The sequence below is a fragment of the Prenolepis imparis genome, unplaced genomic scaffold, assembly GCF_030444845.1.
Source record: "Prenolepis imparis isolate NDT839.2.m4 unplaced genomic scaffold, iyPreImpa1.0 SCAF_14, whole genome shotgun sequence".
Taxonomy (NCBI): domain Eukaryota; kingdom Metazoa; phylum Arthropoda; class Insecta; order Hymenoptera; family Formicidae; genus Prenolepis; species Prenolepis imparis.
The window spans coordinates 2,414,684-2,427,320 of record NW_028141172.1 but is presented as its reverse complement, the minus strand read 5'-3'; the positions used below and the strand labels follow the sequence as shown (position 1 = coordinate 2,427,320).

General features: G+C 38.4%; 1 protein-coding gene across 6 annotated transcripts in view; it reads left to right on the top strand.

Annotated features, from left to right (window-relative positions):
- Rho-5 (rhomboid-5) overlaps window positions 1-12,637 on the top strand; it is an 85,292-nt gene that overhangs the window by 23,088 nt on the left and 49,567 nt on the right. For all 6 annotated transcript variants that reach the window (XR_014426770.1, XM_083053632.1, XM_083053633.1 and 3 more), the window contains 2 exons: window positions 10,260-11,765; window positions 11,867-12,315. Coding sequence is in view for 5 of the 6 variants with exons in the window: in XM_083053632.1 (XP_082909758.1) it covers window positions 10,291-11,765; window positions 11,867-12,315 (1,924 nt within the window). In the remaining variant the exon portion in view is untranslated. The remainder of the gene's footprint in view (window positions 1-10,259; window positions 11,766-11,866; window positions 12,316-12,637) is intronic.

Genomic DNA, 12,637 nt, shown 5'->3' with positions numbered 1-12,637 from the left:
TTACGCTTATTCGCTTAATTTTATCCAAGGTTATTAAATCTAAGATTTTTTTCCCTTAGAATGAGAGATCGCAAAAAAGAAAATATTGAAACGTATGTTAGAAATATTTTTTACTTTTTCTGCGGTATTTCGATTGCAATAAACTTCTCGCTTTCTTTCTCCTCTTTTTCTTTCTCTCAGAGAATAAGGTATCCAACTTTAGACTTTTATTATTGTATATAAGCTATATAGTGTATATATAGAGGTATGAAAGGTATATAAAAGAGCTGTAAAAGAGCCGTATGCCCTTATTCCACATGTTATCTGGATGAAAACTTTTCACAAATTGTTACGTGACTGTAGCTTAATTAATTGTACTTTACAGATAAGCTATCACAGAAACCGCGATTTCAATTCTAATGACAAATGATAAATCTGGGTTGATTTTTTTGTCAACTATAATATTAACAAAGGCGAGGGAAAAATCATACATCGCAACTTTAAATATTTTTAAATCATTAAAATTTTAGTTTTTTTGTATAGAGGATAAATAAAATTTATTTGTCTCTAAGCTTGAGTGAAAGATACAATTTTGTCGGAATATTTTTGTAAGAAACAAAGCTCTTTCTAGATATAAGAAAATTACAAGAAGATTATAAGAAGAACGAGGGAAGGGGAAGCAATCGGATAGAGACGAAAATGTGGTATCGAAACTCGATTTAACCTGAAGTACAGGGTCGAATGAGATGTGTCTCTACGCAATGAAACTCCTTAATTAATTAGCGTTAATTAACAAACGTGTGGCGAAGCTGTTGCACCCTGTCTCACGCTCTCTCCGTCTCTCTCTTCGTTCCCTTCTCCTCCCTCCTCCCTCGGTTTCACCCCGGTTCACCTCGCAACTCCCGGGGGATACTTGAGTGCTGCCTTTGAAGCTGCATTCGGTTGCAGATTGCAGGTTGCGGAAGGGCCGTCCCTTTCCGCACAATATTCGGCAGCGCGCCCTTTGGTCCCCTCCTAAGGGAGGACAGTCTGTCGCTCGTTAATTAAATATCGCTCTCGCGCTAATTTTCGCGGTGATGTTTCTCTAATTATTCGCCGGTCGAAGCAACGCAGCCCTGTTCTTCCGATTACGCTTAGTTACCTATAAAGTAAGACGACGAGCTGCGAAATAATTTTTGAATTTCGTTTATATCCCAATGCGCGATTTCAATTACTTATAACTAGATCCTTTTTTTGAAATTGGCTGTCATTCTCGTATAACAAAATACAACTTTCTCACAAATCGCGAAATGTGCAGTCTGTGTAACAAAAATAGAAAAAACAAAAGAGAATAAACGATAAAAATGCTCTTTGCATACATGTTTTTCATTAATAATATAAAAATACAAAATATAACAAATATCTTAAATTAATATCGTGTATAATAAGAACATATTCATACTTCTACGAATTTATCGGACGTGTTTAATCATTTAGAAAAATATAAAGGGAAATTTTTTTTTACTTTAACCCTTCTTCGCCCTTTAACCCTAAATCGCAAAATGTTTCTGGCGTTTGATTATTCGACTTCCTTTTTAAGGAGGGTGGACTCGCCCACCTCGTTCTTACATCCGGACTCGTCTGTTTTTCCCCGGGGAGCAATTTTTGAGTGACAAATTGTTGCTGCACGCCCGTCGTCGAGGGGAGAAGGGGTGGTGGAAACGGCTACACGGGGAAGGGGGGAGGGAAGAAGGGTTGTTTCGCTGTCCTCAACCCCCTTGTTCACCCCCGCCGACGTTACGTCACTATACGGCGCGTTGCTTTGCGCGGAGATGCGGCGGCTTGGCGGGGCCACGCGAGTGGCAAAAGGGAGTTGGGTGGCGGAGAAGGTCGATCAATATCAAGCTAAGCGTTCAGCACCTCTACCAACCTCTGTGGCGACCCGAGCAACGACACGTCCCGCTCGTTGCAACCGAATAGATTTCGTGAATCCAACGTGGAAAGCCGCGACAGGCCCCCCTTCTGCCGATAAATTATATGCCCAGTATCCTCGAGTAGGTATTTCCCCTTCTCGTTGGATTGAAAGTAGTAGAATACATATATATAAATACATAGAGAGAATTTTATCTTAGAATTTACCCTGAAAATCATGGTAATTATGGGACAATATAGTATGGAAAAAATTTTATGAGAATTTCTCTGATTAATATTTATCACAAAAAAGTATAGTAAAATTTACTAAAAGTATGGTAAAATTAATCAAACATATGTTTAAAATTCTTTCCATACCATATATTGTCTCACGATTACCATGATTTTCAGGGTAAATTCTCTAAGAGAAAATTCTCTCTATATAGAGAATGTGTGTATTGTGTGTGTGTGTGTTGGTCTCGTTAGATGTGAGTTTATGATCTATAATTTCAATTACAACAGTAAAATTTATGTATTGTATTTCTAAAATGAGCAATGAATCGTGGGGTATCTTTATAATCTCTCTTATTCCGTTTTACATTTCCTTTCTTATACTTTAATTGCGTCTCCCTTCTATTGTTACAGTCATAGTGGCTTTTCACTTTCCTATACAATTTCTCATTTTCTTTATATTTATATTTTTTATTTTTTTATTGGAATCCGCCGGTACCGATCTCTTTTGATTTGTACGGCTCTTTCTATCTTTTTTCCATTTAATTTTTTTACATGAAAAAAATCGCAAACTTTATGAAAAAATTCTTGCAATAGGAAAATAAAATTGGGACAATTTTTTTTTAAATTGAAGGATCAGAGAGAGATTAATCTTTGTACGAACTTTTGGCGATTATTTCACACAGATTTCTGAAAAAATTCTCGAATAATTGTACAATTATGTAGAAGCGAGACTCAGACTCGGATTTCGAACGGCTTTTAATCCTTCTAATTTTAACGATATACAACTTCTTGCCGAAGTCCGAGTCAAGATTTCCGGAGGGCGGAACACGCCGTTGATAATTAGAGCCCTGCGTAATGCAGCGTGCGCGCTATTAGGAGCCAGGCAGGAGGTCCCCTTTGTTCTTAAGTCACCGATGCGAATTAGCGACGTAATAAACGTATTCTACGTTTATTAGCGGAAGTTTCTAGTGCCCGAAACTCGGCGGCTTCCGGCGGCGACACGGTTAATTTGACGCGCTCGGCGAATCCGAGGGAGGAAACATCTTGGAGAACGTCTCTTCTCTTATCTCGAAATATCGAAGCGAGGAGTAAATTCGATATTACGGCGAATTATCTTCCGCTGTGTACGTGTGTGGATGTGTACGTCGATATAGGGATTGCTTCGCGAAAGCAGAACACCGCTGCTCCAAACACGCGATGTAGGTTGGTAACTTTGCCTTGAGCGGAGTTAGTTTTTGATTTGCAACGTACTTATGTGTAAACAATTAGCATCGTCAAATAGGAGAATGCAATTTCTTATTTAGAATCCCATCTTTGGCAAAAGGAGAAAATTGTCTTGAAAAATGAATTCTTCAGACTCTGAAGATTTCTCCCCAGACTTAAGACAAATTATTTAAGGATTGTAAAATTAATATATTATTATTTTATATATTATATATTATATATCATTTATAATTATATAATATATTATTATCTATAGTATTATATATTATTCTATACACACACACATACACAATTATTTTGCCACGTGAATTTTGTGTAAATAGTTTTTTCAATTTTCTCTCTGATTTTAAGGAAGATTTTTTTATTAAAGCTCAAAAAATGAAAAATTTTTTGCAAATTTTTTTACACGAAGAAAAAGAGGGAAAAAAATATCTCTAATTGAATGGTCGATCGCGCACGATATCTATTATCGGGACACACCTGATAAATATAGTGTTTCAAAAAATGAACTCTTTAGATTCAGAAGATTTCTCCAGATTTAAGATAAATTATTTAAGAATTGTAAAAGATCAATACAATATTATTACTTCCATATACACACACTTGTACGTACAATTATTTTGCTGCGTGAATTTTGTATATAAATAGTGTTCTTTTAATTTTTTCTCTTTTACTTTTAACTTCAAGGAAGAATTCTTCATTAAAGCCCGATGAGGGGAACATTTTTCTTACGCGGAAAAGGGGGACATTGAAATCACGTGAATGAGAATCGCAAGACTGGGGGGAAAAAACATCTTTAATTGAACGGTCGAAGGTGCACGATATATCTATTACCGGGACACCCGGTAAATATTGCGTGCAATTTCTACCCCTTCTCTCCCCTAGTATGTCGTTACGTTATACAAGTTCCACGATAACGTGCCGGTAACTGTAAGATATAACTTTCGACGTAGTTTCCTGTACCCAACACGTACGGGCGCATCTGTACGTGGACGTGTGTGAGCATATATTAGGAATCTGTATATACTGAGCCAACAGTATCGCGTGACAGGCGGTTAACGAGGCTGCTGCGGCTACGGAAGACACGATCTTATAGAACACACACAGAATGTATTTCCGGGGGGTTTCATATAATTAACGTTTAAAATTAATTTTTTACACACTTACACAGCGACGTTCGTGTGTCGTGGAGATACGCTATTTTTTTTTATCACTGTCATTTTTCTTCACGACTAATCTCTGATTAATCGCGAATGTCAGCCGCTCGATTAAGATCAGTAGCATGCGATCTTCTTTTTTCCTGTCGCCATTATTTTTTCAATTTGTATTAAATATATTTTAGATAATATTTTTTTTTAATATAAATTGTATTTTTATTTTTAATACAAATTGGAAAAAAAATAAAATACTTTACATAGTAAAAATATTTTTACTCTATATAAAAATTATTGTTATATAAAATACATTTACTAGAAATATTCTACTATAAAATTTATAAGGATAAAAATATTGTTATATAATAAAATTACAATATGTCGGGTCTTAATATTCCACTTGTGAAGCATTGATATCTGATTAGCCCTTTGTATTCGAAGGGGTTGAATTGAGCGCGAACTGGTCTTACGATGACGATAATCATATCGATCGTCCCTGATGCTATACAGTGCAGTGTACCACTGATCAACTGTAACGAGAGCACGATTGCATTGTGTGCGCTGCTAATTTTGCTGTCGCGGCTGCGACACGTCGGCATGCGTGTGCTGTTTAAGCAGAGTTAATTATCACCGGGACAATAATTAATTACGTTCGTTTGGTTCATCTTGTAACGTTGTTTTCGCAACGTCAATCAGTCGTAACGACGATAAAATCGTATGCTCTCTCGTATGTATATAAACGTATAGCAACTATCTTTCCAACAGAAAATGCATTAATTACGTTATTCAACGTGACAGAGTGCATAGTAATATATTTTTTTTAAAAAGAAACTCAAGAGAGAAAACTTATCTTATAGTTTCGAAACAATTAAATTTAGATAAAATTTTCTCGAGAATGTAAAGGATTAAAAAAACCAATCAAGATTTTAGGCTCTCAATGTGAAAAATATTTAAATTTTATTATTAAAAAAAATAGACTAGTGCAAATATATATAGCTATACAAGTACAAGATAATTGAATTTCGATTTATCTACAGCTTTGCAATCGATGAATAACAAATAAATTATTCCATAAGTATATAAATGATTTAATAAATATGTATAGAAAACATATATGGATAAGTACACTGAGAGAATTTTCTTTTAAAATTTACCCTGAAAATCATGGTAATCGTGGGACAAAATGGTATATTAATATTTATCACAATAAAAATAATAATATCTATCACAATAAAATATAAAACATGTTTGATTAATTTTATTAAACTGCATAGTAAAATTAATCAAACATTTTATATTTTATATTATAATAGATATTATTTTTATTGTGATAAATATTAATCAGAAAAATTCTCATAAAATTTTTTCCATATTGTCCCATTACAATGATTTTCAAGGTAAATTCTAAGAGAAAATTCTCTCTGTGTACAGTTAGATTAAAAAGATAGCGTAATCATGGGTAATAACGAGCAGCGTAAAATTTTCGTAGATTGAAAAGTTGAAAGGGATTCCGGACTGAGACGAGATTAACGAATGCGATAAATAAAATGAAACAATGGCGATTGCGAGTAGCCTTTCCTAGGAGGAACGAGGGCTAATGGAGAATGCGCGATACAGGCCAGCCACGTCTTAGCGTCGCCATTACTCGACCAACAAATAAGATTTTATGACCTCTACGATCCATTTGCCGGTCACCGGTCATCGACCATTCGGCTCGTCGTTCGCCATTTTTTTCAATCTCGATAACGAGAAACGTCGCACACGTGGAATTATAAATATTAAGGCTCGGTATATACATATAAATCGATTAATTGTTCCTCACTAATTGGAGGCTAATGGAGATAATGGCTTGTGTACGCAAATCAAGCTTCAGGAAGGAGGGAGGGGTGGGTGGAATATGTAAATACATTAAAATATCATAATTAGTAATGATTACTTCTAAATGGATATCTTGATTTAATTGTCGATGCGTTTTCAAGAAAAATTCTAAATTGAAGTCGCGATTTTTTAATTTCTTTTCGATATAAATCATCTACAAAATTATCAAAAGCTTATGCAACAGAGACGAGCGTCCGCTATTTTGATGTCGTCGTATTTTTTTTTCTCCCCCCAACGTTATTTCCGTTCGATACTTTCCCGCGACTTTGCCAGGCGAAGAAAAATGGGGATCGGATCGGAAAAGACAAGGGAGGGAAATATCTGCAGAGGGAGAGAGTCGACGGACATGAATTTATGGCATCCAGACGAGGCGAAATCGAAAGAAGAGGGATCGGTCGAAGGGGGTGGCGAACGATAGACGAGCGATGCAGAGGGGTGGAAGGGAGTGGCAGAGTGCGTCGCTTATTATACTTTCTTATTATTTATCATCCTTCATAAATAGCGATCTCCTCCCTAGATGCTCACCCTCGGAATGGGCGAGCGAAAGGACGGGACAGTGATTTATAGAGGTCTCGAATTAGTGTCATTCACGTCGACGTTTTTCTTCCGCGTATTAATCCGGACACGCGATAATATACTGTGTAAGTCGCGTATTTTCGGAGATGAATCAATCGGAATTATAATCGCTCTATAAATCGATTGTTTAGCCGATAATAATATATATTGTTTCTATCTATCTTCGTCGACAATATTTTTGGAATGAAATTCGAATTTAGATTCTTCTCAATTGCAACTTTAATTAAGAACTTGAATTGATTTTTAAGAGGATTTGACAGCTTTGATGATGTTTGATAATTTTAAGTTTTATAATAGTATTATAAAAATGAAACCTAAATATTGTAAAAGACAGTTTGCTAATTTTAACGTGTTGCGATATAATTTTGACAATTTTGCTATTTATAGAATTGTATATTTCCAAATTGTACAACGTTTACAAAATTTGATTGACTTTTAGCCAAGACAGTTTATTAATTTTGGTCGGCGCAAAAGTCACAATATGACGAAGGAATAATAATTACCTTGCATAGATATCTCAAGCTAATCCAACTTGAAATCTACCAGAGCGGCATACTAATTCGGGTACTTTTAGACTCGCATGACCTGGAAGTAAAACAGACGGATGGAATCGAGAATCCATTAGTGACCGATTGAAATTCCGATCTAGTTCGCTTAAGAGCAAAGTACTTAAATACTTTTATGCGAGCGACGAACATCTTTCGCCATTATTATAGTTTCGTAAGAGTCCATTATCGCGTCGGTGGTTATGAGATTAAAAATTTTCCAGCTTGAAAGGCTTTCGCGTGCACAAAAACCCTGTAGAATTGCAGGATTACTCAGATCAAATTTGTTTCTGCGGTGAACATTTACAAGGATCTTCTTTTTCTTTGTTATATTACAATAAAAATCAATGACGCGTGCAAACTTTATTTAATGATAATTGTGAGAATAAAATTTATAATAATAGTATATAGTATATAATATAATACAAATAATATAATATACTATAATTATAATTGTATATTATATTGTATAATATAACACATACAATACAATATAATAGTTACATATAATATAACATATAATTTATAGCATATAAAAATTATAATTAATTATTAAAGAAATAATAGTATACATATGCAATCCTTTTTTAAACAAAATTCATTGATTTTCAAATAAAAATCTCGATTATATTATATTATAGAGTAAATTAAAAAAAATAAAATTAAGAGTGAAATGAATTTTTTTAGCTCGACGTCAGATCGAATGCAATCGTTATTAATTAACAGTTTCTTGCGTTGAAGTTGCGGCGAATCTCGTAAAATCGGAAATTAGGGGGCCATGATGCCGGTGGGTGGCGATAGCCCAGGTATTTAAATGGATTCAATTTGGATCGGTGCCAGGCAGACTCGTGCCAACCCGTCGAAAGATGCTCGTAAAAGATGAAACTCTCGGCTCGTCATCGGACGAATTAATCGCCATTCGACAATTAATCTCGGCGAATCGAGTCTCTATTAAAGAAATCTCGCGATGCGATAGATTTGATTTGAAAACGACGAAGATTCGTGTTGGATTCAACATTTTTTAAACATTATTTTATCAGCGGTCCAAGCTTGTACAAAGCGATATCTTTATTATTAATTGATTTTTATTTAATTTTATTATTTTTATTAATGTTGATTAATTTATTCAATTTTTGTATTATTAATTTTGTATTATTTATATCTAATTTTGTATTTTATTAATTTTTTTCGTATCACATTTTTAATTAGTTTGTTTAGGATTGCTTTTTTATGAGAAGGAGAGAATTGGAAGAATTTTTTTTCGTAAAAGCGTTGTTTATAGAATTCACTTTTTATCTAATGCATTTTCTCGATTTATTTAATTTTTTGAATGATACTGAAATTTTTCTTTCCATCACGGAACAAAGCATCCCTCGTCTCCGTGCAAGCTCGCCAGTATTACCATCATTCTTGAAAATTTGTCGCCATAAATATTTCAAGCGGCGTCGTTTTGACTTGGGAATGTCGTCCGCGTCGTTTCGTGGACGGGCGACGACATTCTTCGACGTGACTTCCGAAATTTCGTCGGTATTCCCGGCATCGGGGAAACGTGGCCACGCGTGACACGTGTCGTACGCACGTCGACTGCCGAATAAAACCATTTGTCAAATTGCATCCCACCGAACGCTGGGGAAGAGGGTCTCCCGAATTTCTTGACGTTCCAATCGCGAGAATCGACAGCTCGCGCGAACCGGAAGTGAGGTCCGAAGATGTAGGGTGGATAAAGAAAGGGAGTAAAATATTGTATATATATAAAGGAAAGGGAGAGACTTCTTTCTGAAAGAAAAAAATAATGGTGTAAGAATTTTACGAGAATTTCTCTGATTAATATTTATCACAATAAAAATAATAATATCTCAATAAAATACAAAACAAGTTTGATTAATTTTACTAAACTGCATAGTAAAATATTAATCAAACATATTTTATATTTTATATTTAGATATTATATTAGATATTATTTTTATTGTGATAAATATTAATCAGAGAAATTCTCATAAAATTTTTTCCATATCATAGTCCCATATCATATTTTCAGGGTAAATTCTAAGAGAAAATTCTCTCTGTGTATAAGTGTGTAAAGATCACATTTATTAAATAATTGATAAATAATGCATCAAATAACTCAAATAAATTAGATAAAACAACTAAAGCATATCATATTAACTTGAACTTTAAAAATTGACAATTTAAACTTGAATTTATAATTGAAAACTTGAATAAGATTTTTTATATGATTTTAGAAACCGCGCGCGATAGATGTGAATCTTTCTCTTTTTTCTAACATGTTAGTAAAAAAAAAAATACCGATGCTTTCTCTCGATATCATATCTCTTTCTGTACCGATTCTGGCGGCAGAAGCGCTTTTCCAGGTCAAGCGAGACAGGAAACGCCGCTGGCGGTTTTCGCAATTAGCGAGTTTAACGCGTTCCGTTCGTACGAGAGGTTTTTCGGTTGCGCTTCCGGCGCATCGACGTATCAAACGCCGTTACCAGATGTTTATCGCATTGTTTTCAATATTTTTTCGCTTGATTTCTTCGAGATGATGCAAACATTGCTCATACATGCAAAAATATCATTACAGGTAATACATGATGTACTGTATCTCCAAATATTTATAGAATTTTAATATTTCTATATCATGTACATTTGTACATAATAAGTATTAGCTTATTAAAGGAAAATATATTTTATTCTAATATTCGTAAATTCTCGAATTCCTTCATGTATAACGATTAATATTATTTTTCTCAAAGATTATGGTTAATTTTTTTGGCAGATGTCCTGACAGTGGGCCCCGGGCCACCAGGATGCCGACAGACGACGACTATGGCCGAAGAGATCGTCTCCTGTTGCACCAGCACCCTATCGCTCAGTACGGATCCTCGTCATCCCCGCTTTCCGGATCGAGCGCGCCGAATTCCGGCGGCGTGGGGACCCAGATCGGTTCCAGCAATCTCAGCGACTGCTTCAAGCAGCAAGCGGAGCAGCAGCAATCGTCCGACTTGCGTTCGGTCGCAAGTACCGCGAGCCAGTCGGGCCAAGAACGTTACCAGTTGGATCAACAGTCCCAAAGTAGCGAGCATGTCGGGAGCCGAATGGTCGATCGGCACGAGAAATCCGCGGAGAAGCCTACGATCGACTTCTCCAAGTGCGGGGAGGGTCGTTCGTCGGGTTGCGAGCGCTTCGGGCATTACCAGGCTCAGAGCGGTGAGCATGTGGGGAGCCGAATCGGGGGTGAACGGCACGAGAAGGCCGTGGACAAGTCTTGCATCGATTATCCCAAGTGCGGAGAGGGCGCCCGTCCGCCCAGTTGCGAGCGTTTCGGACATTATCAGGTCCAGAGCGGCGATCAGGCCCCTCACGTCGGCTCACGAATGGCCGAGCGGCACGAGAAGTCGTCCGACAAGCAGTCGGTCGACTTCGCCAAGTGCACCGCCGACGGTCGACAGTCGACCTGCGAGCGTTTCGGGCATTATCAGACCTCGACGTTCGGTCAGTCCTCCGGTTTGCACTACGGTACGCACGCCGGCCCCGATCGTTTCGCGCGATTCAACGATCTCAGCGCGTTGCACGGCGAGCAACGGGTTTCCACTAACGATCGTTACTCGATCTGCAATCCGGAGCTGCACTTTGACACCGCGGGCTCGAGCGGGTCGGGTGAGTACGCGAACGCGAACGCGCTCGCCGGGCCCTTCGCCACGGAGACGTTCCCGTCGCCGCCATCGCCGGCACCGGCCAACGACCGCTTCGTCCCGCCACCGCCATTGTCGCCCAGTCCGAGCGAGAAGTACGCCTCGAGTCAGAGCCTGGCTGGTTACCCTGCTGCTGATCGCATTTTGCCCCCCAATTCTCCGGGGCCCAAGTATGGCGCCGACGGCGCCGCTTCAGCATCGCCGATGCCCGCCAAGGAGCGCTTCGCCTCCACCGAGCGGCTGCTGGCCAATCAGCAGTCAGCCACTGGCGACGTCAAGGATCAGCAACGCTACGTTGGATCATCATCCGACCATCGTCTGCTCTCGGGGTCTTCCCCGGTTTTGGAAGAACTTCAGACGGGACTCCAGGGCGGTGGAGGTGTCTACGCCAAGGACGTTCGCTACGCCGCCATTTCCGCGGACAGGATACTGTCCTCCTCGCCGATACACGCTCCGGTACCGGAGAGATTCGTCGGCAAATCGGAAAGGTACTTGGCCGAGTCGCCCGTTCACGATAGATATCCTCGACAGGATCCATCAGCGACAGCACATCACGAGCGGTATTCGGCGATTGCGGCGGCCACCGAGAGGTGAGTCGATTTAAATAGATTACCTTGTATATAACTTGGCGAATTTGTTTATTAATTTGTAAGACGTTTTACTCAATATTTTTCGTTCGGCATGTCCGCAGGTTCCTCTCGAATTCGCCTAATCCTGAGAGCGCGCATCAGCGTTATTCATCGTCAGACCGCACGTCTCTTCAAGTATCTTCCAGCAGTTCCGAGCAAAATCGGCGTCTCTACACCGACAGAGGCGTCGAGACAGTTTGTCAGAAGTATACAGACCGGTCCATCGGCTCGCCGGCATCCGCCGATTTCAGTCGCTATTCCGGCTTCTCGGAAGTCGGCAATCAGACGCGTTCATATGTGTCCAGCAACGATCGCTTCAACGATCTCGCTCTGCAGCGCTGCAGCCAATCGCGGTCGATCGACAGATTCTCCAGCGATCGATACTTGGCTGGATCGTCACCCGCGCACGACGGTAGGCTGTCCGGTTCCGAGACGTCGCGTTATCTCGTCTCCTCCACCGAACGTCTGCTGGCGCCGACGTCTTCCTCGCCGTCCTCCTCTTCAGAGGCTGGTGAGTGTACTAAAATTTTGGAAATTTAACATATGTTAAAAACCCTGTTTGATGTTTAATCTCGGTTTTCTTCATGATCGTAAAATTTATGTTTTATAAATCGTATGACGTGTATTTAAATCAGGATACACTTTTCCATAAAATTATTGCTTCAGTGATTCTATTTAATAATAGATAGATAAATTGCCCGAAGAAAAATAATCAATGCGCATATCTCTGCAATTTCCATAGTCAATATTTTATGTATTTTTTTTATATCGAAATATCTGTAATTGAAAGATATTATCGATTGCGCGATGCTCCTTTTCCGAGCCTCGACAGA